Raw genomic sequence first — 25,191 nt, forward strand, 5'->3', positions numbered from 1 at the left:
GGGGATTTGAATGCTATCAACAAGTAAATCCTGCAAATCCTGTGGTGTTTTGGTTTTTTTTTTAAATTCCGGAGAGGTACATACTGACTTCTAACCTGTACCAATAGCAAAAACTATCAGTGGCATATTTGTGCTCCTCAGCATTGTTATTTTGTTTTAAAGGTTTGAGTCTGTTGTTATAACCCTGAAGCAGAACCATGTTTTCCTGCTAACTGTGTTCTCATAATATTTATCTTTGCCTACACTTTACCTAGCAGGAGAGGAAAACACCTTTGATGTTGCCCTCGCATTAGGACACGGTAATACTAAATGAGTGAGAAGCGGCACAGAGGAGATGCGGTCACACCAACTGGCTTTGCTTGCTCCCCTAAATGCTTCCACTGGCCACAAAACACAGAAGAAAGAGCCGACGGTGCCGTGTGGGACCATGTGAAGCCCTGCGCGCTCCCGCTACACTGTGCCTCACGAAGCTTATAAAGCACTTTGCATGCTTTTTAACAGGCCACTAACGACAACTCTCTTGAGAAGTTCTAAATTAAAGTATTTTTTTCCATTTTATGCACAGCAGCATGCCATTAAAGCAGAATAAGGAGGGAGCAGCAATGTTGATGACTTGAAAAGAACATTCATGTTTTCTCTTGCACAGCACCAAAAGCACACGCTTTTGTGGAGATGATAAGATGCTGGTAGACCCTTTGGTGCTGAAGAAGAAGCTCAATAGGATGGCAACAGAGCAAGGGGCCTTTGCTGTCCTCAGCAGCCTGCTGCTGTACGTCACCGAGCTCGCAGCTGGCAATCCGCAGCTCAGCAGCAAGAGGACGAAATGGGCAGAAGGTAAAGAAAACAAGGTGAGTTATAACCAGCCGTGTCCAGATCCAAACAGGGGCCAGCATCCCACCAGATTTCAGCTCTTGCGGTCCAGATTTCTAAACAACAACCGTGAGCCATACACCAAGAAAAGAAGAGAAGTCGGCAAACTGGTCATTAAAGAGAAGCTGTGGGTGAGTAGGGCTGGTAACAAGCTGGACAGAAGCAGAGACAGGAAAGGAGATGGAAAAGCAGCAGAGGAGGATGCAGACACAGCGCCCAGTGAGAGGGCCAGGTGGAGCGGCGCCAGTGGGAAAAACACGGTGAAGAACATCCTGAAGAAATTTTTAGCTGCTGAAGAAAAAGAAGCCAAGGAGAAGTCTCCCAGCTGGAAAAAGAAGGTGCCAAACAGTGGTTTGCCAAAAATAGTCAACAGGAGTTCAGTCCTGTCCAAACTGAAGGAGCAGTTTGAACAAAGCGCTCTCTGCTCAGCCGCAGAGGTGAAAGCATCGCTCTTGCGCAAAGGTGAGAAAAAGACCAAAAACTTCCCGAGCAGAAAAACCATTCGTAAGCCAGAGGTCAGAGTGCTGCGCACGGCAGCAATGACAGCCACAGGTATAAACAGTCCAGAGTCCCAATATTTAGTGTGCTCCACCGTCCCAGTGCCCAGACTCAGCATCGCTACCAAAATTAACCACCCTTGGAGCTGGTCGAAAAACAATGCCGCGAAGCAGCCTTTCGGTCATGACACACCACTGAAGGAAAAAGGGGGGTCTGACAGAGAGCCTGGTGAGAGCAAAACACCAGCAAATGCAGCACAGGACAGGGAGGACAAAGAAGAGTTAACAGTGGCAGCCAAGGTCACGTCTGATACAAAGGATCATACTGAGGCTAAAATAGACTCCACAAAGCAAGCACCCAACTTTAACCCTAATCTAGATAGCTCTTCTACTACTGGTAAAAACAAAGCTCTTGCAGACTGCATTCCTCCCTCGTCTGAACGTAGTCTAGACTGCGACAGGAATACCACGCCAGTTGGGCCTGATACATCTTCACTACTGTGGGTTACCAATGCTGTGCAACATGTCAAGGAAGACATCCCGCCTTCTAACTTGCCTTACTGTAGCACAGCTGAAGGATCCCATGAACAAAGTTCTCAGGATACTAATATAGGTGAGATTCCTGAAATAACGATGTATGTATACAGTTCAGAGGAAGCTGACACAGAGCGCTCAGAGCCAGAAAAGGATCCTTTCTTTGCAGACCAAAATTGTTTTCCAGAGCAGAAAGCACTGGAAAGCATTCTGCCACTTCACTCTCCAGGAGTTCAAGCATCTTATGAAGTTGAGCCTCCAATGGAGGATCGGCAGCTAACTGTCCCAACACCAGCTTCTTGCAAAAGACCACCAATAGTCCAAAAAGAGGCACCAGGTTTAAGAGGCAAACATGCTGAGGAAGCCAAAGAAGGAGTGAAATATCACAGTGAAGACAAAATATCCTCTACTTCTAGCAAAAATGATAGTGATGTCCCAACTAAAAAGGAAGAGGAGAATAAAACACCCAACAGCCAAATGCAAAATGAATCCAAAACCAAGCAGCTAGAGCCTCCTCAAATACCCAGCCCACAAAATAACTTCGGTAATTTCAGTGCTGACATATCAAATTCAGATGTAAATCAGACCAAACCTACATTCTCCTCAAACAAGAGCCAGGAGCAGAAGCCTGGTGCTGCAGAAGAAGAGCACATCTCTTCTCAGTTGGAAAAGACACAAAGTCCTTTGCCAGGTGACCTTGTGAAGCACAGCTTCTACATCACAGAAGAAGATTTTGGGAAGCACAAATTATCTTCTTCAAATGAAATGATGAATCATGCAAACAATCAAGCGCTGGGCAAGAGTACTTTGACTGACCTGGAGACCTGTCACAGTCAATCCAAATCTTTCGTTGAGCTTGAAGAGGCCACTGCAGATGAGATGCCCTGGCCTGAATCTGAGGCATGCCAGTCACCCTCATCAAACCCTTTGCCAACACCAATGAGTGGGATTGCAGGACAAAGAATCCATCACACTCTTGGAAATCCCCCAGCCCTTGCACCTATTGATCTGGTGAGACAGGGAGCTGGTGGTGTGGAAGATAAGCATGCCAGCCATGGATGTCCGAAGCACCCACTACCCTCTTCAGATGAGTTGACAAACTGTGGAAATGATACTACACTGGAGAAGAAAACTGCATGTGATTTCAAGAACCAAGTGCTGTCCCCAAATCATGAAACAGAAAATGAAAACTCTAGAGCCGAAGAGACAAATACATGTCAGAGCATTGAGAATTGTCTTTCACTTACAACCAAGAAGCCAGGAAAAGATGAAAATAAAACCATGCTAGCAAGAAAACCCCTATTACCCTTGGAGAAGAACCAAACACCAACTTCAGATGATACCATGAAGCAAGTAAGTGATATGCTGGGAGAGAACCTGTTTCCTTCCTCAACTGAATTGGTCTCAGACCAAAAGAAGCATGCAAAAAGTAGTTGTAAATTCTCCAAACATAAAAAGGATAAGATCTTGTCATCAGATGATGACACGAAACATGAAAATGGTAAGATGGATACAGAGATACAAGAGAGAAATGTCTTGCATAAATCTGAGGAGATACAAGTATCCATACCAAGTGATACCATGGATCATGATAATAACTTTTCAAATGAGGAGAATGCTCATAGAACTCAGACACCCCAGTTTCCGTCATCAGAGCATGATGCCAACATTCAAGGAGTGAAAAATAATGGGCAGAGTTTGAAATGTCTAACACCTTCAAGAGATTTTGTGAAACACGAAGGTGATCTGACAGTAGATGAAAACATCTGCTGCAATAATGGGAAACACAACCCGTCCTCATCAAATGAACCAATGAAACAGGCAAATGCCAGTGCAGAGGAAAGAAACATCAAGTCAAACTTCAAGAATTATTCAATGCCAACAAGAAATGCATCAAGGCAGGACAATAAGACCAGTGATGAGGAGAATACCCTTCCCAATTTGAAAAAAGAACCAGTGCAGCAGAAAAAGATTTGTGAAGGAGAAAGCAATACTTCATGTGATCCTAAAAATCAAACACCATCACTGAATCCATTGGTGAAGCAAGACAAGAAATCATCCCCTCCAGAGACACAGAAGCAGATGTCACCAGGTGACTTTGTAAAGCCTGAAACTAAGTTGGCTGAAAAAAAGACTAAACACACCTCTGAGAAGCTCCAGTCACCTTCAAACAAAGTGCTGAAGCCTCAAGAAAGAAACACTTCAGGAGAGATGAAACAAAAGACAACAGCAGCAGAGGACACCAGGTCACCTGAAACAAAGGCTGTAAAAGAGGATAATGAGCACCAGCCTTCTGGGAAGTATCCGCTACCTCCTTCAACAAAATCAGCAAAGCATGAGGAAAACACTCCAGGAAGAGATAAGCAGCAAACGAGATGTGAAGATTTTACAGCATCTGATACTAATGCTGCAAAAAAGAAGAAAAAAATCACAAGTTCCAAGAAGTACCGATCAGTATCATCAGAAACATTGGTTAAGCCTCAAGAAAAAAATATTCCAGAACAAAAACAACAAGTGCGACCTTCTGCAGGTACTAATGCTGTTGAAGAAAAAGATGGAGATCCAAATTCTGAGAAGTCAGCCTCTTCAAAGAACGTGGTGAATTCCCAAGAAAAAAGTACTTCAGGAGACAGAAAGCAAAAGACACCAACAGCAGAGGACATCAGGTCAACTGAAGCAAAGGCTGTAAAGGAGGATGATAAAAACCATCAGTTATCTCTTTCAAGTAAATCATCAAAGCCTGAGAAAAATACTCCAGGAGGAGAAAAACAACAAACTGTATCTGAAAGCTTTACAAAGCCTGATGCAAGAGATGTAAACAACAAAAGCAAAGATCCAGGTTCTGGGATGTGCCAGTCCCCATCTTCAAATTCGCTGGTGAAGCCTCAAGAAAAGAATGCCACAGCCAAAAAGAAGCAATCTCCACCACCACCTGATGAAAAAACAAGGTATAAAACTGGTAGTCCAGAAATGAAGAGTGGACCTGAGAGAAGAGAGGAATACCAGCTACACTCTTCAGCTCAATCAGAGAAGCACAGCAACGATGGCTCAGGAAAGGAAGGCCCCATGGGTGACTTCAAGAGCTATCAAACTCCATTGCCAACTGATGGCATAAATTGTAAAAGAAATACTGTCTCAAAAGAGACTGGTTTGTCTAATGCAGAGAAGTCCCCCAAATCATCCTCATTTCATGTTGCATCAAAAGATGAGGAAAATCCTGCTGGAAATAGAAAAAGACAGCCTGGATTTAAGAAGTATCAAGTGCTCTCATCGAAGAATTTGGCAAGGCATGAGAAAGGTGTTGCTGAAAGGGAGGGGAGCTGGCAGGCAGCTGGCAAAACAAATGAGAGAAAAGCAGAACTGGAGGACTGCTCTAAAGCAGCGTCATTCTCAAAGTACACAGTGGAAAGCTACAGTGAAAGACCCTTAGATTCATCTTTCAAACCATTGATCATTAGAGTAACTGACACATTTAAACATCACAGCTAAAAAATACAGCTACAGACTAGGCAAGAGCTTATAACTCATCATGCCACCGATTCTCTCGATCTTTCTTTTTTCCTTTACTCTCCAGGGCATTATATTACCATTTTTCAGTCACAAGGACATTGATGTGCATCTATCTGAGCTGGGCTTTTTTCCTTTCTTAAACATTAGCCTGAAGACATGAATTAAATTAATCACTGCAAGTGAATTAGCTAATCACTGAATTAATCATCAGGTTATAAATGAAATATGAGAAGGGCTTTGAGATCTGTGTGAATTCAGCCCCGCTCCAGACTCTCCTTGCTAACTAATGGGTTTTGTTTGTAACAAAGACAACTGTTCAGGGTGAACTTTATTTGTATTTACATATTCTAAAGAAACTCCACTAGTACTTTCTCCAGGAATGCTGGTAGGCAGTGTCAGATTTAATTATGTCAAAAAGTGCTTGTTCTAAGCTCTGCCTTTTCACAGATTAATGGGAACTGTTGATCTATTGCTGCACTGAGTGATGCTGTTAGTAGAAGTAGTGAGGGAAGGAGGGGAATGCTTCATTCATCTGGAGAAAAATCCTCAAAGAACGTTGATGCTACAAGAGGACTTAGCACAAATGCAAATGTTCAGCCTCATTAATATTAATATTGGGAAAATAGTGATTTAACTTCCTTTGAAGCTATTTGCACTTGGGCCATACACTGTATGCATTATTGTTGTAAAGATACACCATTTCAAGGGGTTCTTAATTATTGCAGATGAACATGCAACAAGCGTAAGAGCTCAGAAAATCTCACCACTGAAAGGCCCTGAGGCCAGAAAGACTCAACAACTTGCCAGGACAATTCAGCTCTTCCTGGGACATCTGTCCCACTCCAAGACACGCAGACATGAGGCAGGTGCTGCAGATCACATTAAAAGTCTTAGGAGGTGTTTATTTTACAATGCAATGTGAAACGGAGCAGTAAGAAGCAGCCAGTGTCACTGAATCCTACTAAGGGGATATGATTATTTGTGTTTACAGTAATAGTGGCTTCTGCACAAAGTTTGCACGTGACGAACGTTGTTTTGGAGAAGTGAGGCCAGGGTTGCTGCCTCAGGTGGTGAAGCAAAGCTGTGACAGACAGAGAAATCTTACAGCACCACTCTCCCATACGCCAGTTCATCTCAGCGTTATAACCACGCATTCAGGTTAAAACTTACTGTGGAGGAACCCTAAAGGCATATCCTAAGGACCTGCCTTCACAAAGTTGCAGAGCTACCCAGAAAGAGAGAAGGTTTACACAGGTGAAGTCCTGCTCCCCCGTGGCAGTGACTTCCCTTCAATTTTTAAGACGCTCTCCATGACTGCACTCCATGCAGCCGCAGGCTGGCTGTTCCTCCAGCCCAGCTTGGCACAGCGCCCTGACTCACTGTCAGCAAGGGAACAAGCACAAGAGCAGGCTGGCAGCAAGCTGAGATCAAACCCATTTGCCAGCACAAAGCACATGAGTCACATACGTGACAACCGGGCTGGCCCGGCCAGGGACGCCGCTGGGAGGAAGAGGGGACATGAACATCATGTCCCCTGACGGCTGAAGAAGCTTAGGCTTTGATTTCTTTTCCTTCACCACATGTCAAGAATTAGGATTTCTGGCATCTGGAGGCTGACAAAATGAAAATCACATATGTACATCACACAGATCCTCAAAGCAGAGGCTAAATGGGATTTATTGGTGGTACAAGGCTGCTCTTCTGTGCAGAGGTTTGTTTCACCCACTGCTTTTATGAGCTGGCAACCATAAAGGCCACTTTGTACTAAACCTAAACCATAATTTACTTTTTATTGTCCATGATTTCATTTCCCATTTAAGAAAAGCCCTTATAACATAAAGCTTTTGCACCAGACTTGAATAGTAAATTCTCTATTAGCTGTCTTCTCCTGCCAACACAGGAGAAGTTGTTTTAAGTATTCTTTTTCTCATCTTTTAAAAGAAATTTAATGTTGGGGGTTTTTTTTTACCCTTTTTTGACACCTGCAAAGATCACTATGCTGTCACAAATTAAAGGACGTCTGTCTGCCAGATATTAAGTAGGTACCCCCCAGGAGAACGAGTCAGTGTGTACCAGGAGGCCCTCAACTCTTCCAGTTTACACCTGCAATGTCTGGTTTTCTCAACGTAGATACAGCACTAGGAGACCCAGACACAGCACCCTGTGTTCAGGGCAAGTCAGGCAGAGTCATCTCCTGGGGGTTAACTTTTAGGTTGCTGCATGCCTTAACATCTGCTGGTAAGACATAAATCATCCAGCCACATCAATTGACCGTTCCTCCCTGAAGTGCACTTAAAACAGGACAGAGATTTGCACTAAATGCAACCTTGAGGGGAATGCCTCACTTAAGCAAGTCATGGATTTTCACTTTAGGAGTTAACACAATTAATCCTCCAGGAAAGGAGAGGGTGAGGCCATACAAATTCCAGTGGCGATGGCTACAAGAGCAGTAGAAGACCGGTGTGACTTGCAGTCAACAGCCCAAAATAAGCTGCTCTGATCAAGTTGGCAGGAAATTTAGCAGTGCTGATAAGCAAAGAAATGCCAGAAATGCCTATTTCAGAAAGAGCAAGAGTTCAAGGAGGGGTACACAGATCTACATCAGCTGTGCCAGATAGTGTGCAAACAGCCAGGCTTGAGCCCTGGTGAGACCCTTGCCTGAGGCAGATACACAATAGAAAACCAACTTTCATTCCCAGTCTCCAGGAGTCCTTCCTGGCCTCCTTCACCCCAGGAGGACAGGCCCTGTGCCTCTCTTGTCCTTTAAGTTTATTTCCCGCTCCATCACAAGGGAGACAGTGACAGGAGGCCTCCTGGGCTGCTATGTCACTTAACAGATATTTTTTGATGCTTCTGCCAGTACTCCTCTTGGCTTTTGTGGTTTTGCATGACGGGTGTAATTCTGTACAGTTCTGTTCCTCCACCACGCTCAAACCCTCTGCTTTACTAAAGTGCATCTCTTCAGGTCACTGAAGGCATCGTGTCCTTTGCCCACACTAAATGTGGCAGGAATTTTTTTCACCAGTTTTAGTAATGCTTCCTTAAAGCCCTGGCTTGCCTATAGATACAGACAAACAATGAAAACCAGGCCAGGCACACAGAAAATAAAGAAAAACCAAAGCCCAGGTATAAAAGGTTTTTCAATGCTACCCCTCTGTGGTGACATAGTTTAAAATTTCAGTTTCTTATGGAATTAGCCTCTCATAGAGAGAGATTTTTTTAAGGGGACTGGGCAAAATGAATGACAATGCCATTTCCCCGAGTGTAGCCTATTGCTTTGGATTGTCCAAAGCGTAGCTTTCCAGGAGTTTTTGAAAGCCTGAATAAAGGAGGTTTTTAAGGGGAGTCCTGACTCCAAACTGGACCTGGGGCAACTGAAGGGTCCCAGCTGAAAAGGCAGGTCTGAGGTGGGTTTTGGTGGTAGGTGGTGGAGTAGAGGTTGGGGCAAGCAGAGAAGCCGGGCAGGCATCCGGTAGCAGCCATCAGTAGTGTCTTTCACATTTTTTATGTCCTCTCTAATTAGACCATAGTAAAATCTCCCCAAGCACCTCACATCAGCAGGACACCTCTCAGATGGGCTTAGTAACACAGGATTCACAAAAGGATTGGTTTGGGGTGACTTGGATAGCCAAGCACGGCCCTGAACAAACTGCACAGCAGTGTGGTAGCACAGTCCCCTTCCCGCAGTTGAGCATATGGCCATCGTCTCCAGCAGCCCCATTCATCCTCCTGCATTTCTGACTGAAGGACAAACCTCTGCCTTCGGTCCCCAAACTCAGCACTACATCAACTGCCCTCTGGATGTGCCTCACTCTCCCTCCATCTCCTGCAGCCACGCAGCCTTTGACTGAGGCATCTGAAGCTGAGTGGGACAAACCCAGGCCTCAGGGTCCCAGCTTTGCAAAGAAACCACCACTTTCTGCATAAGTTTCATGAAGGGAATGGGATGCCCGTATTTCTAGGGCTTCAGGCACCAAGAGAGCTCAGAGGGACCAGGGGAAGGGCTGAGAGCTCCCTCTCCCCTCCCCAGCTCAGAAAGGGCTGCTAAGCCATGCTGGATGAGACTTGTCTCCATGAAACTGTAACAAAGAGCTCCCGCTTGCTGATTTCTTTTTTATTATTTAAGTGAAAGAGGGCATATAGAGCACAGCTACTCACAGCAAAAAAGAGCCCAAGCCCTGAAAAGGTTTAGCCAGTGGAAGAACTCAGGCCAGTGCTGTACTACACAACACGACCAGCCCACATAAAAATGAGGAAATGTGTCACTACTTTTCTCCAGACCTCGAAACCAGGAAGAAACAGCTGCCCCAGTAGCGCTGTCTGATTCCAAATTTTTCAAATGCAACAAAAAAAATTAATGAATGCACACTTCTGGCTCTGAACTGTGAAATAACTTAGTAATTTATCAGCATCTTCCACAGTTGTGTCTCAAACAACCTTTAACACATACAAAAAAAAGGTAGGGACCAATACCTTAAGTTGTACCATCTGTCTCAGATTTTCCCCTTTGTACTTTTTTGGATGTCAACGGAGCTGGCAATTGAAGAAAGCACTAAAGAGAATAGAAAAGACCTCAGATTAAAATGCAACACACACACCCCCATTTTAGCGTTTTTCACGTCCACCTGCAGCCAGCAGATCCCAGCACAGAGGGATTATTCAGCACCCCGGCAGAGCATCCCTCCCAGCCCGCAGATGCCGCAGATGAAGTCCCTGGGCTGCTGACAGTAGAAACGCTCCACCTAACGGCTGAATTTGTAAAGCAGGTTGCAAGCAAGCAGTGACGAAGACAGGAGAAGCGGGAAGAGTGGTGAGAATAGTAGGGAAATGTCGGGAACCGTTTCTTCTTTTATTCCCGCGCCTGTAAGGAATGGACGCCATCCAAAAGGAGCTTGTCTGTGTGATCAGAGTAATCTCACAAGTGAGGATGCTTATGGATTTATAGAATCATAGAATCATAGAATGGTTTAGGTTGGAAAGGACCTTGAAGATCATCGAGTTCCAACCCCTCTGCCATGGCCAGGGACACCTCCCACTAGACCAGGTTGCCCAAGGCCACGTCCAGCCTGGCCTTGAACACCCAGGGGTGTAGGGGGTTGCTCTGGAACACTAAAGGAAATCTGTGCTACCTGTTACCTGACAAATAAGTACAGGGGTATTATCAGCTGTCAGCAGAAACAATTTTCTACTTCATTCACTATGTGGTTTCCAAAATGCATTATGTTCTCTAAGCTTTATTTCTCTTTTTCATTTCCATGAATGTCTCTTTTTATAGAAGGAAGCATTTTTCACGCCTTGATGAGAACTTTCAACGTAGGAAAAAAGTCTTGCTGGGTGTCTGCTTTCCTGCCAAGACTTTTTGTACACTGAATAGCCAAATAATCAGCAGGTCAGGATTTTACCTCTTACAACCTGAAGGACCTGCAATAGTTTGGGGAATTGCTACACACCTCCTGTTACTGTACTTGCTTTGCCCTTTATGTGCCTTCAGTTGCTTGTACTCTACAGAGCTGCAGGTGCAACAGCTCTGTAAAATAGTAGGATTTTCACTTGGCAAGCAAGTGCTACAGCAGGCTTCAATGATGCTTGTCATGCAACAGCAGAAACATACTGCCATAGGGAAAACTTCCAGAGAAAATAAAGCCATAGAAATCTATAATGCACTGATCTATAATGCATCCTCCGAAAGCCACCAAATAACTATCAGGGCCTATATTTTAAAATACTGACTCAATATCCAACATGGGACACTTTATCAAAGGATGGCATTTTCTGGGGAAGTGTTCATCACTTGCTCTCAGAAAATCAACCTTCTTTGGTAAGATGTCTTATGTCAGGCAACCAAAGCCCCTTCTAAAAAAAAATAAAGCAGATTTCTGAAATACAGGAGAGTGTCACAGGCACCTACTTGCTGCTGCACCTACAAAAATAATGAAAGTCTGTGAACAAAAGAATTGGCGTGCAGGGACCAGCCAGCTCACCGCAGCCCTGTGGGTGAATGCAGACAGTGCAGGTTGCTTTCACTGCAAGGAATTGCAACCACTTTCTGCAGACTGTATGCCTTTTTGGCCTGTACCACAGCAGTTGCTAAACCAGTCACTCTGACCCTTGCAGAGGGGTGAGAGAAATTTTATATGGTTGGGATGCAGCCTAAAAAGAAGGCAAGGGCTTCCCATTGCTGTGCTCCCCAAGGCTTCTGGGAGAAATCAAAGAAAGCAAGCTCTTGGACACTGCAGAGCCAGTCCATCCTTACCAAGAAACAACTGTGTCTAATGGAGTTACACCTTCAGAGTGAGATGATTGTGTCCCTTGGGATTTGTACCAATACAATTGACTACCCAAAGGCAGCTCTGGATTGCTAGCCCTGGTTACTGAGATCTTTCATTCTTCTGAAGAATGGGAACAGTGCGGGCAGCAGTGATCCAAGCATCCAAACAAGGCCCCACCAAATGTATCTCAGCTCTCACTACCTCCAGGCTCCGGGAGACTTATCGCAGAAGAACAGAAATCCCCAAAAGACACCTTCTTTATTAACTCATTTAAATTACACTCATCATGTAACAAGAAAGTCTGTACCATTGTCATACCACACAGATTTCTTAATAAAACTGTTTTCCTTTTGAGATGGGTTTACTTATTTGTACCACTGAGTCTTACTTGTGTGTCGAGAGGATGAAAATAATAAAAGCATACAAAATAATGATCTTGTAATCATTCTGTCATTATCAAGGAAGGAGCATGAGAAACAAAGACAAACAGCGCCTGTAAGTATCTCATCAGTATGCAAACTGTTTTCCTTACGCCCATGAGAGCTGACACATGCTGAGTTTCATGGGACAGCTGGGAATAGGTAGAAAATGCAGAGCATTAATTATGCAAATGTCGTGGCTTTGAAAAGAGCACGACAAGCTGCATTTTCTGCAGCTCGCTCCTGGCTGTTGTGTCCCCCCCACAGCTCCCCGAACCCAGGCAAAGAGCAGGCTGCGTACCAAGGAGGTGACTCCAGCCACCAAAATAGGAGCAGTGGCAAGCTAAGGAGCAGGTTGTTGGGACAGCCTCCTCCTCCCACACTGCCCACAGACTGGGGGGTGGGCCGACCAGGGCTGCATGACCTGACATGACTTTCTATCTTGCTTTTGCTTGGCGATGGGAGTGATTAAACTCACACCTGAAACAAACCTGGTGCTGCGACGGGGCTGGATCAGGTTCGGCTACCTGTGATTCAAGGCTGGCAGGAGAAACCAATATCCTTGTGACCACGTTAGTGCTTCAGAGCTGCAGAAAGGCCTCAGGCATCTCCGCCTTCGTATATAACCTTTAAGCAAAACAGCATTACTGTTGAGGTTGCTGGATGCTGTCCCCTCCAGAACATGAACTTGGGTAAAACTGAACCCTTAAACGTGGAAATACAGTTACACAGAGTGGTTCTGGGTGACCCACAAGCGCTCCAGCCCTGCCTGCCGCTTGGCCGGAGCAGTCAGGCAAACCTGGGGCTAGCCTGTGAGGACCAAACCCTGGGGAGACACCCCGGCCCTTGCCTGAGCTGGGCCTTTCCTCTGCTCCTGCAAACGGTGGTGAAGGGAAGAGAGGGATCTTGCTGAGGGTTCACCCTGCCCTATCTGAAGATGTTTTGGAGGAGCTGAGTTCAGTTCTGTTCCTCCCCATCACAAACCATCTGTGCAATTGTTGACACTTCATCCATCCACGTATCCCCCCTGAAAAACAGAGGACAGGCAGCGGGAATCTCGGGAGCCAGCCATGGCCAGGGTCCATCAAGCACCAGCCTGAGCCCACAGCGCAGGGAAACCAGGACAGAGGCTGTGCACCCACGTTTGCTGTTGTCTCGTGCATCTGACTCTTCCTCCAAAATCATCGCTGCTGATCTTCACCTCCCCTTCGGCTCTTCCAGTATTAAATTCTCCAGGGGACCTGTTTAGGTGAGATGGTCACTGAGCAGGCAGAAGTGCAGCGTGGAGTGGGCAGAGCTGCGATGGGAGACAACCCACGCGAGCAGGTTATCGGAGTGATCCCGTACACAAGCAATGCTTTTTCAGCTCTACATTTAAACAAGTTGCAACTCCCCTGTCATTACTCAAACTGCTGCTAGCAGTTGCTTGGGGAATTCTGGTGTTCCTCTAGTGTTTCTCTTCACCGTCTTGTAAAACCCATGTTTGAAAAAGGCACAAAGGGCGCATGTAAAGTGTGTGGGAGCACGATTCCTGGCAGGAGCGAATATGAAGCTGAATGTCACTAAGAATTAGAAGAAACAGACTTGTACACGTGGAAGCAAGCGTTGAAGCACCAGCTGTTTCTAAGAAAATACAATGAAAATACAGGTAAGTCTTGATTCCCCCCCCACCCCAACAGTAAGTCTTTCTGACATCAAAAGAATCAGCTTCTTTCTATGCCTTCCTTCTCCATTTGCATAATGGGAATGAATGATTTTCCCCCTCGCTTTGGCGCCTGTCTTTGTACACATGACATACAAGTTCTTTGGGCCGTGGAAGTCTGCAACAAGTATATGTATGTGGATGTACCGCCTGTTTGGCTGCACCAAGAGCTCACCTGAAGTTTCCAAGCAATGTGAAAACTCAGACTGAAGATTAAATTTATTATTTTCTATTAACTTCAGTCCCTCCTATTCAGAATTCACCTAGAAGCCACAGAAATGTGGCACAGGCACAAGATCTGGGTGTTCCCTTTCAAACAAGCTAACACTGAGGCTTAGTTTTGTATTAAAAAATTGGCTCACCAACTTTTTAAAATATCTTTATAAAATAAGTGGCCACTGGTCTGCAACGTACATCACTAGCACCCGAGTCTCAGCAAACAGAAATGCAAAATCAGGTCTTTCTTCATGCTTTCTCCTTTAAACCCAGGTTTAAATAAAAAATCAGCTGTTTGCAAATCTCAGGGGCTAAACTACAATGAGATAAGCTTCCACTTCCTAGGGGCTGAAGAACAGTGCAGCTTCGCTTCTGCAGGCCATGAGATCACAACAGCCTCTGTGAAGATCATTAAAATTCTTCTTTGAGTGCCCTGTGACTGATGAAGGATTGTAAGAGCATATTCAGTCAACCAGCAGCGACAGGACCCCAAAGCTTTACCAGGTTCACTGGGCAGCCCCTCACCTGGTGCCTGCCTTCCTTGTAACCCTACGGCAGCAGAGTAGCTCTCTCCACAGCAGAACTTCCAGGTGGGACAAGACCACCACCAAACCTCCAACAAGAGCCAGAGGAGGCCGTGGCAGACAGGCTTGGGTCTCGCCCACAGTTGCAACGGCCAGTGGGGCCAAATGTGAATTATGGGCAGGAGGCATAGAAGTAACAAGACGCTGCTGTTTCTCATTAGCGTGCTGGATGATGGTGTTTAAGGCATGGTTTACAGGGCTGACAAATGCAGGGCTGCAGATTCTCTGGTTCCTCTCTGGTGCTTACAAACCCTTGTGTTGCTGGGGGAGCTGGACTATGTGTGTTTTCCTTTTGGCAGCTTTGAGACAGCTTTTATTCAAAATGGGGTGAAACTGAAGTTGCCTCAGTTTCCTCTTCATTTTTTTTTAAAGGGCTGAATGGAAACAATATTATAAAAGTGAAACATTTTTGTTTTGACTTTTTACTGTTAATTGGAGGCAACTGTGAGCACTACAAGACAGACACTGAAATAAATTAACTTTTTTCCCTTAAAATTTATTTCAAATAGAAAAATGCATTCCAATAATGTTCCTCCAGCCTGACCAAGAAAGCTCAAACTTCCTGAAATACCGTGTTTTGGTATCTTTCAAAAATAATACATGTTCTCGTGGAAAAAAAAAAATGCTTAAGGAACAGCATGTTCCAATCAAAACGATGTTTCATGGGAAAAACCATTGCTGATTTCTTGTAGCAGAGAGAGGGTGTTAAGGCCTGGGCTGGGAAGGTGAAGCGGGCAGGAGCCCTGCAGTGTGCTCTCTCCTTACAGCTGAGAGGCAGACTAGGCTTGAGGAGACTGCCAGCAAGGGTAAAAACAGCCCGCTGCAGAAGAACATCAAGTCTATTTTTTTTTTTTTTAATTTTTTAAACAATCCACTGAGATAGAATTAAGCTCCAGAGGCAGATACTCCACACTTCTTTGGGATAACATCCAAAGGGCAATTGCCTTTTGCTAACTGGCGCATAAAATCAAATCCTAAGACCGTGGTAAGCAAGGTGTCCCCGAGCTCGAGGGGGTGTTTCGTACCCCGGTCCGTGGGGGGGGCCTTGCTGGCCTGCAGATGGCGAGTTTGCCTTTTGGAGACGTGGCTGTTTGCTGGCCTGCAGATGGGGAACAGCCTTGCATCCTTAAGGGAGTCTAAAAAACGAATATCGCCTGAAGATGACAGCTAAGGGTTAACTCTTCAACCTCCCCAGCACCTCTCCCATAATATTTAATTTTGTGTGCATGGCCAGCTGTTTGCTAGGCATAAGGATATTGCCCTGAAAGATGGTAATATCAGTACTCTGGCTGATCATTAAATACTATTATTTGCAATGGAAATAGGGAATTTCACCACCCACTTCAGCAGCAGCCACAGTCCACAGCACAAAATGTTGTGGACTGCTCTTCCAGGAGGCAAAGTAAAGGTATATGATGATCACGCTATAATTTTCTGATTCCCGCCACAGTCTTTAGTAATACATAGACATGAATTAAGAGATACCCATATTTACTGATTGATTCCAAAGGTCGCACAGCAAGGTCCAAGACTAAGACTCAAGCAATGACTCACAGCATTATCAATCTCTGTGCCACAATGAGCCAAATTCTCCGAGAGGGTAAAAATTTTGAGTCTGGGCTGCACTGAATCATCACATACTTTTAGGAAAATATGTTTTCCGTACCAGTTTTTCAAAATCCATACCTGTGTTTTAAACTCGTCTGGACTCCTTCACCAATTCACAAAAGCAAAAATATGAATACTTTGCAAAAGTAAAAATATGACATTGAAAAGAGTACTTCTAATAGACACAAGAATAGATGTTTTTCCCTGACTGCCCAGATGGAAACTCTACTAAGCTCATCCTGTGACACAAGCATTTCCTATTGCTGGCTTCCCTCTCTTCCTTTCCACTTTCCTACCTTTCCCCTTACATTTCTGTCTTGTCCAAGAGTAATAAAATGAGGCTGAAATGTGAATCATGTATTTCCAAGAAACATAGAGAACTTGCTTTGTGGGTCAAATTTTCCATTTATTTTTCAATAAAGATTTCTGAGCCCTCCTGAGAGCTGCATGAGTAGGAATGTATTTCCAACATGCAGCTGCTCATTAATTCCTGGGAAAACCCCTAAAACAAACAGAGTTTTCAGTAATGTAGTAATCTTTCCATTCTGAAGCTTCACTGGTATTTTGTTAAAGAAAGCACTCACAGCTATTAAAAAAACCCAACAAAACAAAACATTTTCAATGTGCTTTTATGATCAACTACACAAACGCACACACATACTATGTCCTGGCTGCAAATCTCAAATTTGGTGACAATTTAGTGTCCAAATAACTAAAATATGGCAGGGAGGCAGGGATTTTTCCACCCCTCCTGTTCTCCAGTCTGGTACCCACTCCTCCCTGGATAACTCGAAATTTTTGTTCTGCTACCACCCCAGGCTGCAGAAGGAGCCCTGGTGGGGAGGAAGGCAGGGTCCTCAGCATCTTGGAGCCCTGGACAGGACAAGGGACAGGCAGCTGCTGCTGCTGCTGCCAGTATGGCTGCAAAGCAGGTAGCAACAGCCCCTCCAACATTTCTAGCATTGCAGAAGGATGCTATCTCAGCTATCGGACCATAAACGCACAGCAAACACGCCAGGCCTGTTACATTTGCACCAGGGCTGAGCTCTGCCATCATGTTGGTCTCTACAAATCGCAAGACCAGATGAGCTGTGTGCTGTAGCCCAGCCCTGATTCGAGAACTTCTGTAAACACCAGCCTCCCCTTGCTCTGCCACCACCACCTCCATCCCCTACTTGCACACAGGGAATGGGTGGGTTTTGCGAGAGCCTGGACACATATGTGGATGTATTTGCCTGTGGCTTTTCCTCTGCACACCCAGCACCCAGTGCTGCAGGCCTGCTGCCATGACTGGAGCTCTTTCAGTGCTGCTGCAGGGATGCTCTCTGAGCCGGCAAACGGCTGTGGAGCGCAGAAGAAGATGGAGGTTTCCTACAGAACCAGGAAAGGAGAAACGCACAGCAAAGGCAGAGTGGTAATAACCAGGAAAACTTCTTGATTTATGCTCAGAAGAGCATGTTGCTGGTAAAGAGCAGCACTTACTACCTCATCCCTCCAGCAACCCAGAGACTCTACATCATTTCTAGGTCTTAATAGCTTGTCTTTGACCCCACAGCAGTTTGTGGGCCATGTGGGCAGAGCTAAGGGAGGCAGGGGCAATACATCACTGGTGTATTTCACGAGCCTGGGGGCATTCCCTTTGCATATTTTTGGGCTGAAATTTGCCACAGCATTTTTTGGCTGAAATCTGCCGCAGCATTTTTTGGCTGAAAACTCCCAGCATTTTTGGCTGACTAAACCTCTTCAGCTTGCTGCAAGGCTCTCTAAGCCATTACCTCTGCCTTGCCCAATGCACACAGGGCTTCCAGGCTCAGCTGAGGATGAAGTTGCTACAGGGTCTTAGGAGTACCGGAGCACTGAGGCCTTAAAGCCCCGTTACCACTTGGCACAGAATGTACTTTCATATCCTATAGGATTGATAATTGTTTGACTGCTGCCACGGATTACCGCTGACAAAAATAATCCCAAGGTTCGCTGTCACTTAGATGACGTGGTGGTGCAGGCCTGAGAGGAAGACTGCACCCCTGGCAAACCCTCTCCAGTAAGAGCACCGTCTCCCTCCACCCCAGACAAGTCATTGTGGATGCCCACCACGCAGATCTCTGGAAAGTCGTGCCACTTCAAGGCCAAGGGTTTTGATGTCATGTCTGCAGTGGGCTCAGTAGCTGCTCTGAGCACAAACCAACAACCAAGTGCTTCTGCTGGAGCCCCTGCGCTTTGTAGGATCTGGCTCTCTCTATTTTCCAGACTTGAAAAGATTTGGAGGGTGTTTTGCTGAGATCAACAATCAAATCCTACACAATTTGCTTCAAGGCCCTTTTGACATTCCCCGATAATGTTTGCACAGTGATTTCTTTGGCTGTTTTCCTGCTGCAGGCGTAGATCAAAGTGCTCTCTCTGACCCCCCACCACTTGCCATTCAACTTGCATTCCCCAGTGACCACAGCTCGTCAGAAGCTTTTTTAATGAGGCTGTTCTATCACCTATGAATATCATCATTCAGCACTGCATGTAGATCTGTGAGCAAACAGCTTGCTAGTAGCAAATGGTGATAAGAAAGCTGCCCTTGGCAAAGACAGAAGGAACATTGCCCTGCTACGGCTCCTTTATTCTGGGCCAGCCCAGGACACCCCTCTGACAGCCGAATGTGGGTTTATACGGCAAATGTGTTTGCGTGTCCCCTGCTAGGGATTACAGGAGTCTTACTCTCTGCTGTTCTCAGGATTGAGTCATGAGGGAGACAAGCTTCTTGGTAGGGATTGACTTGTTTCCCAAAATATTAGAAGCACCACAGAATAGCAATAAAAGGAAGGCAATAGAAAAATACAGTAACCATTCATAACACAAAAACCCCCAAAGTTTTGTAGAAAAGTCATTCACTCCATTAAATAGTTGTCCTGGTTTCAGCTGGGAAATAGTTTATTTTCTTTCTAGTGATCGCTGTGACAGAAATGTCAGGAACGCATATTGTTTTAGTTGTTGTTAGGCAATGTATACTTTTTAAGGACTCTTTTCAGCTTCCCATTGAAGCTGCGAAGGAGCATAGACAGAACAAAGGAATGGCCAGTGGAATATTCCATACCATAGACATCATGCTCAGTATATAAATGGGGGTTGGCAGGGGAGGGGAATCTGGGATCGCTGCTTGGTAAGGTACCAATTCAACAGCTGGTGAGTGACTTGTGTCATTGTTATTGTTAGTTTCCTTTTCTGTTATTGTTCTATTAAACTGCCTATCTCAACCCATGAGTCTTTTTTTTTTCCTTTCCCTTTCTCCCACTTTTCTCCCTCTTTTCCCTGCCCTTCTGGGGTGAAAGGGGGAGAACCACGCGAGCAGCTGTGTGGTCCTAGCTGCTGGCTGGGGTTAAACCATGACAATAGTGAGAACCAAAAGCTGTAAAGTTACAGAGCTAAAAGGTAGCTGATCAGAATTCAGGTAGTTAAAATGCTTTCACTCCACTCTTTAAAGTACAAACTGACCACCCAGGGCTGCCTTTGAATATTCCAGTAGGGAACACTCACAGGGAATTGGTGCTGTGGGTGGTATCATTGTGATATACCTTCTTACCCTCCACTATCAGATTTAAACATTAATAGTTGTAATTTCTCACCCATTCTGAGCAGTCAGATCTTGTACCCAGTTGAACTGGTCCAGCCTAATGCCCCCTGAGCCACCCTTCCCCTTGCACTCCACACATGCTTATTCTTGGGTTGGCTCTACATCACTCATTTATCTCAAGCTAATTTTGCCCATGGAAACCTCTCAGGCCCTACTTTGTAAGTCCTTTGTTCCACACAGTTTTACTTTTAAAATGGCAACCCAAAGGGAAGAAGAGGTAAAAGAGAAGCATAATTCAATTTGACGGAAACAAAAAGAATTAATAACTTAATGTCTGCTAGGCAAAAACATGCTTTAGCTAAATCCTGAGAGCTGCACACAATGTCGCTGGCTCTAGGAACATGGTTGTCTCTGCTGGCAGTCATTAGTGTTGTTGATATGTACAACAGGTCCTCTAAATATAGCAATGTTCAAATTAGAGCTGCAGAAACCCTGATGCAGTGATTCTCTGTGGTGTCCTGCCTCATCTTTTCTCACACTCATCAAAGAGGGATTTTGCCTCACTTCTAAACTATTTTTACCTGTCTTTAATAGCACAGATCATTAACTCAATTACTGTGTTGAACATTGGGTTGTGAATTACATATGTTCAGGGAGGAGATCCCAGATGCCTTTGGTCAGCATAGGTTTTTAGTTTAATTAAAGCTAAGTGCTAAAACAGAAGTGGCAAGCTATGCATCTCGCATGTCCTTATTATCAACATTTTGGCATTTGCAGCTTTGCTCTTTGCAAGCATCTGCTGCAAATTTCTCAAATATTATTTGATGTTATTCCACTGGTTTTCAAAAGTGTTTAGTGAGAAACGTTAAATGCGGTCTGCACCTGAACATTTGAAGATAGCTCTGTGGGTCAAGGAAGTCACAAAAGCCAGTTATGCACAGGAGGATGTATTTACAAAAGATACTGAAGGGTGTTCGAGCAGAAAAATAGACCATTGAAAAGCTAAAACCAACCATTGATTCTTGCGTAAGTGTTACCTAATCGTTATTTCTTCCCAGAAAACAGTCCATCAGAGCTGTCTCTCATTTCATTACAAACGTCTCCTTTGTGAAGACCCTTGACAGCAACTGTGAGGTTTTTAAGTACTGTTTATTATCACCACATAAGCTTGACTGCAAAGATCAGTGTTAGCTTTCTCCCCTGGGAATATGAATGACATTGCCAGGGACACACTATCATTGCTGTGGGAAACACAACACCTTGCTAATCTGGTATTTGTTTCATACAAGAAACTACACTGCAAACACTAACCATCCCTTGTAGCCACTGCAATCAGAAGACCCACCAGTGTTTTTCCACAGAGAGTAGAATAGAATCATAGAATCACAGAATTATTTAGGTTGGAAAAGACCCTTAAGATCATTGAGTCCAACCATAAACCTGACATTATCAAGTCCACCACTAAACCATGTCCGTAAGTTCCACGTCAGCACGTTTTAAATACCTCCAGGGATGGTGACTCAACCACTTCCCTGGGCAGCCTGTTCCAATGCTTGACAACCTCTTCTGTGAATAAATGTTTCCTAATATCAATCTAAACTTCCCCTGGCACAACTTGAGGCCATTACCTCTTGTCCTATCACCTGTTGCTGGGGAAAAGAGACTGACCCCCACCTCACTACAACCTCCTTTCAGGTAGTTGTAGAGAGCGATAAGGTCCCCCTCAGCCTCCTTTCCTCCAGGCTAAACAGCATCAGTTCCCTGAGCTGCTCCTCAGTCACACTGTCAAATACTGATGGTGCGCTTTGAGAGGCTGAGTCCTCCCTAGAAGAGGACTTCCAAAAGTCCTCCTTGTGGAAATGCTCTCTCTTTTTTTTTTCTTTTCTGAAGCACGAGGTGGGTCTGAGGACATTCTCAGGCAGTTGACATCTTCCCGGTACCTAACTGATCTATTCTCAGCTTCCATATAGGTGCTAGACCTTCAAGTTTGCTGTGAGCTATATTTGATCCTGTGATGTGCAGGGGAAATACTCTGTGGTGTTCAGAGCAATATCCAATGCAGTAGTATTTTCTCTACTGGATGGAAGGCTGAACTTGCTTTGTCTCTGCCCGCAGCTCCTTCATGTTTGCTTTCCCTGGCTACTCAAAGGCGAAGTAAAATTGCGGCTGTACCTTCACATTTAAGATCTGGCATGCTTTAACATATAGCCCCCAGCCTCTATTTTTTGGTGACACAATCAAAAGACATGTCATGTGACACAAAGAGCAGACGTGTGCCATATATTTCGTGAGAGCCAGGTTCTTTCAGACAAGGACCGGATATTTCTAGCTAGAAGGACTGCTGAGATTCCCAGTGGCGTTCCTCCTGGCTCAGCAACCCCACGTTGAGCCTTGGCAGGCTCCGTGCCTTGGGTGGGTTTCAGAGCTGGGCACTGGGGCTGGAGAGAGAAATCATCTTTTTTTGCTTAGGTGAAGGCCTGAGTGAGAGTTTTTCACGCTGTAGGAGAATCATCCCCTCTCCTTGAGTGATTTGCACGCTCTCTGGTCCTGCACTGCCACAGATGTTTGAATGCTGGGGACTGGGACAGGCTGAAACAAAGAACTGAAAATGATTAAGAGAGGCATGACAAACACTCAGCCCCTTCCTTCCCCATCCCAGTGACTTCTGTGGTACTGAATCTGAGCTTTCTCTGCTGAAAGTTGTTTCATTTGTGCAAACTAACATGTTACACACGTATAAAGAACCATTAAATACTCTAAGTCTGTAATTCTCAGCAAATTATATAGGGCATTTATGCTGCCATGGAAATGCAAAAAGAGATATTTCCAGAACAGCGTGGTTAGGAGAATTGCAGCTGGGATTACTTATAGACTCACTCTTTGGAATACTTAACGGATTCATCACATGTAGATACCATGGGCTAAATTGCAACTGAGTGGGGCAGAGCATCAGGGCCCCTACAGGGCATGTCCACAGCAGGCAAAACCATAATGGTCTAATGTCAATTCTAAGTATTACTTATGGATTTTGGTGGGTTGATTTGCATCTACATACAGATTATGAATATGGTCAATTTTCCATCAACAGTTTTCCATCAACATCTAATAAGAAGATGCACTTTTGCAAAAAACAATTCTGCATATGTCAGGAAAGACAATTAACAAAAAGCTTACTTGACTGTGTTCACAAGTTTATCAATTGCTTATGCAGGAATGGTGGTGGCACAAAGTCATGTAAAAGGAAATTATTACAAAAATAATACTATCGGAGTTTCTGAGAAGAAAATCCTTGAAAAATATGTTGTTGAGAAATATGAAAATACAGAAATACAAGGTACCTGTTGCAGAAGCAATACAAATGTGCAGCACAGTCATACACAATGATTGTTATGGCTCACTGGACAATAACAGCAAATTAAGTTGTGTAATTTTCAGAAGTTCACACATAGCTAAAACAATATATCTCTGTCAAAAAAAATCTGGTATATTGTTGACATGTCAGCCGCACTTTCAATGGAAAAAAGAATCAAACAGCTGGCTGAGAACATATTATTTTTGTAACCACTTACACAGCAAGCCACGGGAATACCAAATTGTTGCTGATAGTTTTCAGTGCTAGACTTTCCTCCTCAATTTGATTATTTTAAGACAGGAAAGAACAGTGTCAGAAATACCTGAAATATAAAAAGGAAATTGAAATAAAATAATGTTTATTTTGACAATGTTTCAGCTAGTGATAACACTAGTGTTTGGGGGACATTTATCTGCAAATTAACACAAAATGAGAACTGAATTTTTGCGCCAGTGTTAGTTGTGTGATATAATCTGTAACCTGACAAAGTAAGCCTGGGAGAAGTCATAATTTGATCCTACATGTTGCAATCAAAGTTTCTTACCTTTCAAACGAACTTAAAAATAACCTGTTGCTTCAGCCGATACCTCAATTACATGTAAATACTTACACATATCTGTACAGATGGCTATTGCTATAACCCTGCAGTTGATAGAAGCTTCAACTGCTCTTGCTGTTAAACCCAAGTTTGGGCTTTCACAAACCGTATTTTTCTTTCAGCCTGTGAGTTTGAAAAATGTGTAAGGAATAAATATGCAGAAAGGTACAGTAAAGAGCAACCTCCTTTGGAGCATGTTAACTTTACAGAGTTCAATGCTACAAAGTTGAGAACTTGCAGAAAGGGAATTTGGTGATCTAACCTAAACACGGTGCCCTTGTACCCATGCATTATGAAATGGAAATACGTGCTCCTACAAAACTCCTGACTTATTCCACATAAGGAATGGATGTCTCTTCCTGAATGGATAGCTATACCTTCTTCTGTTTACACCAAACTGTGTCATTATTTTAAGGATTTTTCTCCTTAATGTGTGATTTTTAGATAAACCCTTAACTGCATACAGACAATGAAGTGAAATAGATAATGTTATTCGCAGCTAACACTATGTATTTACATGTAATTGCTGTATTTAAACACCTGTAATGGTAACTCTGCCTGCTTCTTATGGAATAGGACATAGCTTGAGATGAGGCAGCCCTAAGGAGCGCAGCGACCAGGAGCGCTGCGAACAGAGCGGGCAAACAGGGCATGGAGCATCAGTCAGGGCTTGGCGCATCAGTTTGCGCAGCAGTTCATGCAAGAAGGGTGCTGAGGGTGCTGCCAGTTCCAGAAGTGGGTTCACCTGGTAGGAGAAGCTCAGGCATGATCTGCTGAGCCTGGTGGCAGAGCTCAGGGAGGAAGTTGAGCGACTAAGGAGTATCAGGAAGAGTGAGAAAGAAATCGACTGGTGGATCTAGGCCTTGAGCTCCTTGAAAGAGAGACCGGGCCAGACACCGGAAATAGAAAAAGATCCAGGGATATCATGTCCTTGCCCTGTACGGCTGAAGGCACAGAAGGCAGTGGCCTACCAGAAAATGGTGAATGGAGGCAAGTCTCTGTTAGGGGTAGCAAGCGAACCCCCTCCTTGCCTGCGTCCCCTCCCCTTGTACCCTTGTGCAACAGGTATGAGGCCCTGGCCATGGTAGAACAGCCTAAGGACAATGAGGCTGCAGTCCAAATACATCAGAGGAGCCGCCAGGACTGGAAAGGCCTACTTTCCAAGGCTCCTGGAAAGTCCAGGAGCTCCTTGTTCATCCATGCAGGCCTCCTGGCTTTTCTGCCTGCCTTCCTCTTTGTAGGGATGCATCACTTCTGGGCTTTAGCTTGTCTAACCTGATCCCTGGCTGCTTGAATGATTCCTCTGTATTCCTCCCAGGCTACCCACCCCTTCTTTGTCAGTGACATGGACAGTGGGGTTGAGTGCACCCTCAGCAAGTTTGCCGATGATACCAAGCTGTTTGGTGAGGTAGACATGCTGGAGGGGAGGGATGCCATCCAGAGGGACCTGGACAGGCTGGAGAGGTGGGCCCA

The 25,191-nt window shown here is 44.7% G+C and overlaps 1 protein-coding gene across 1 annotated transcript in view; it reads left to right on the forward strand.

Moving 5' to 3' along the window:
• The first annotated feature begins 680 nt into the window (after positions 1-680).
• LOC104292733 (microtubule-associated protein futsch-like) overlaps positions 681-25,191 on the forward strand; it is a 70,489-nt gene continuing 45,978 nt past the window's right edge. Inside the window, exons 1-2 of the mRNA XM_009892149.1 lie at positions 681-3,993; positions 4,231-5,296. Coding sequence (XP_009890451.1) covers positions 681-3,993; positions 4,231-5,296 — 4,379 coding nt within the window. The remainder of the gene's footprint in view (positions 3,994-4,230; positions 5,297-25,191) is intronic.

This window comes from Charadrius vociferus, unplaced genomic scaffold, assembly GCF_000708025.1.
Source record: "Charadrius vociferus isolate BGI_N301 unplaced genomic scaffold, ASM70802v2 scaffold218, whole genome shotgun sequence".
Classification (NCBI taxonomy): Eukaryota; Metazoa; Chordata; class Aves; order Charadriiformes; family Charadriidae; genus Charadrius; species Charadrius vociferus.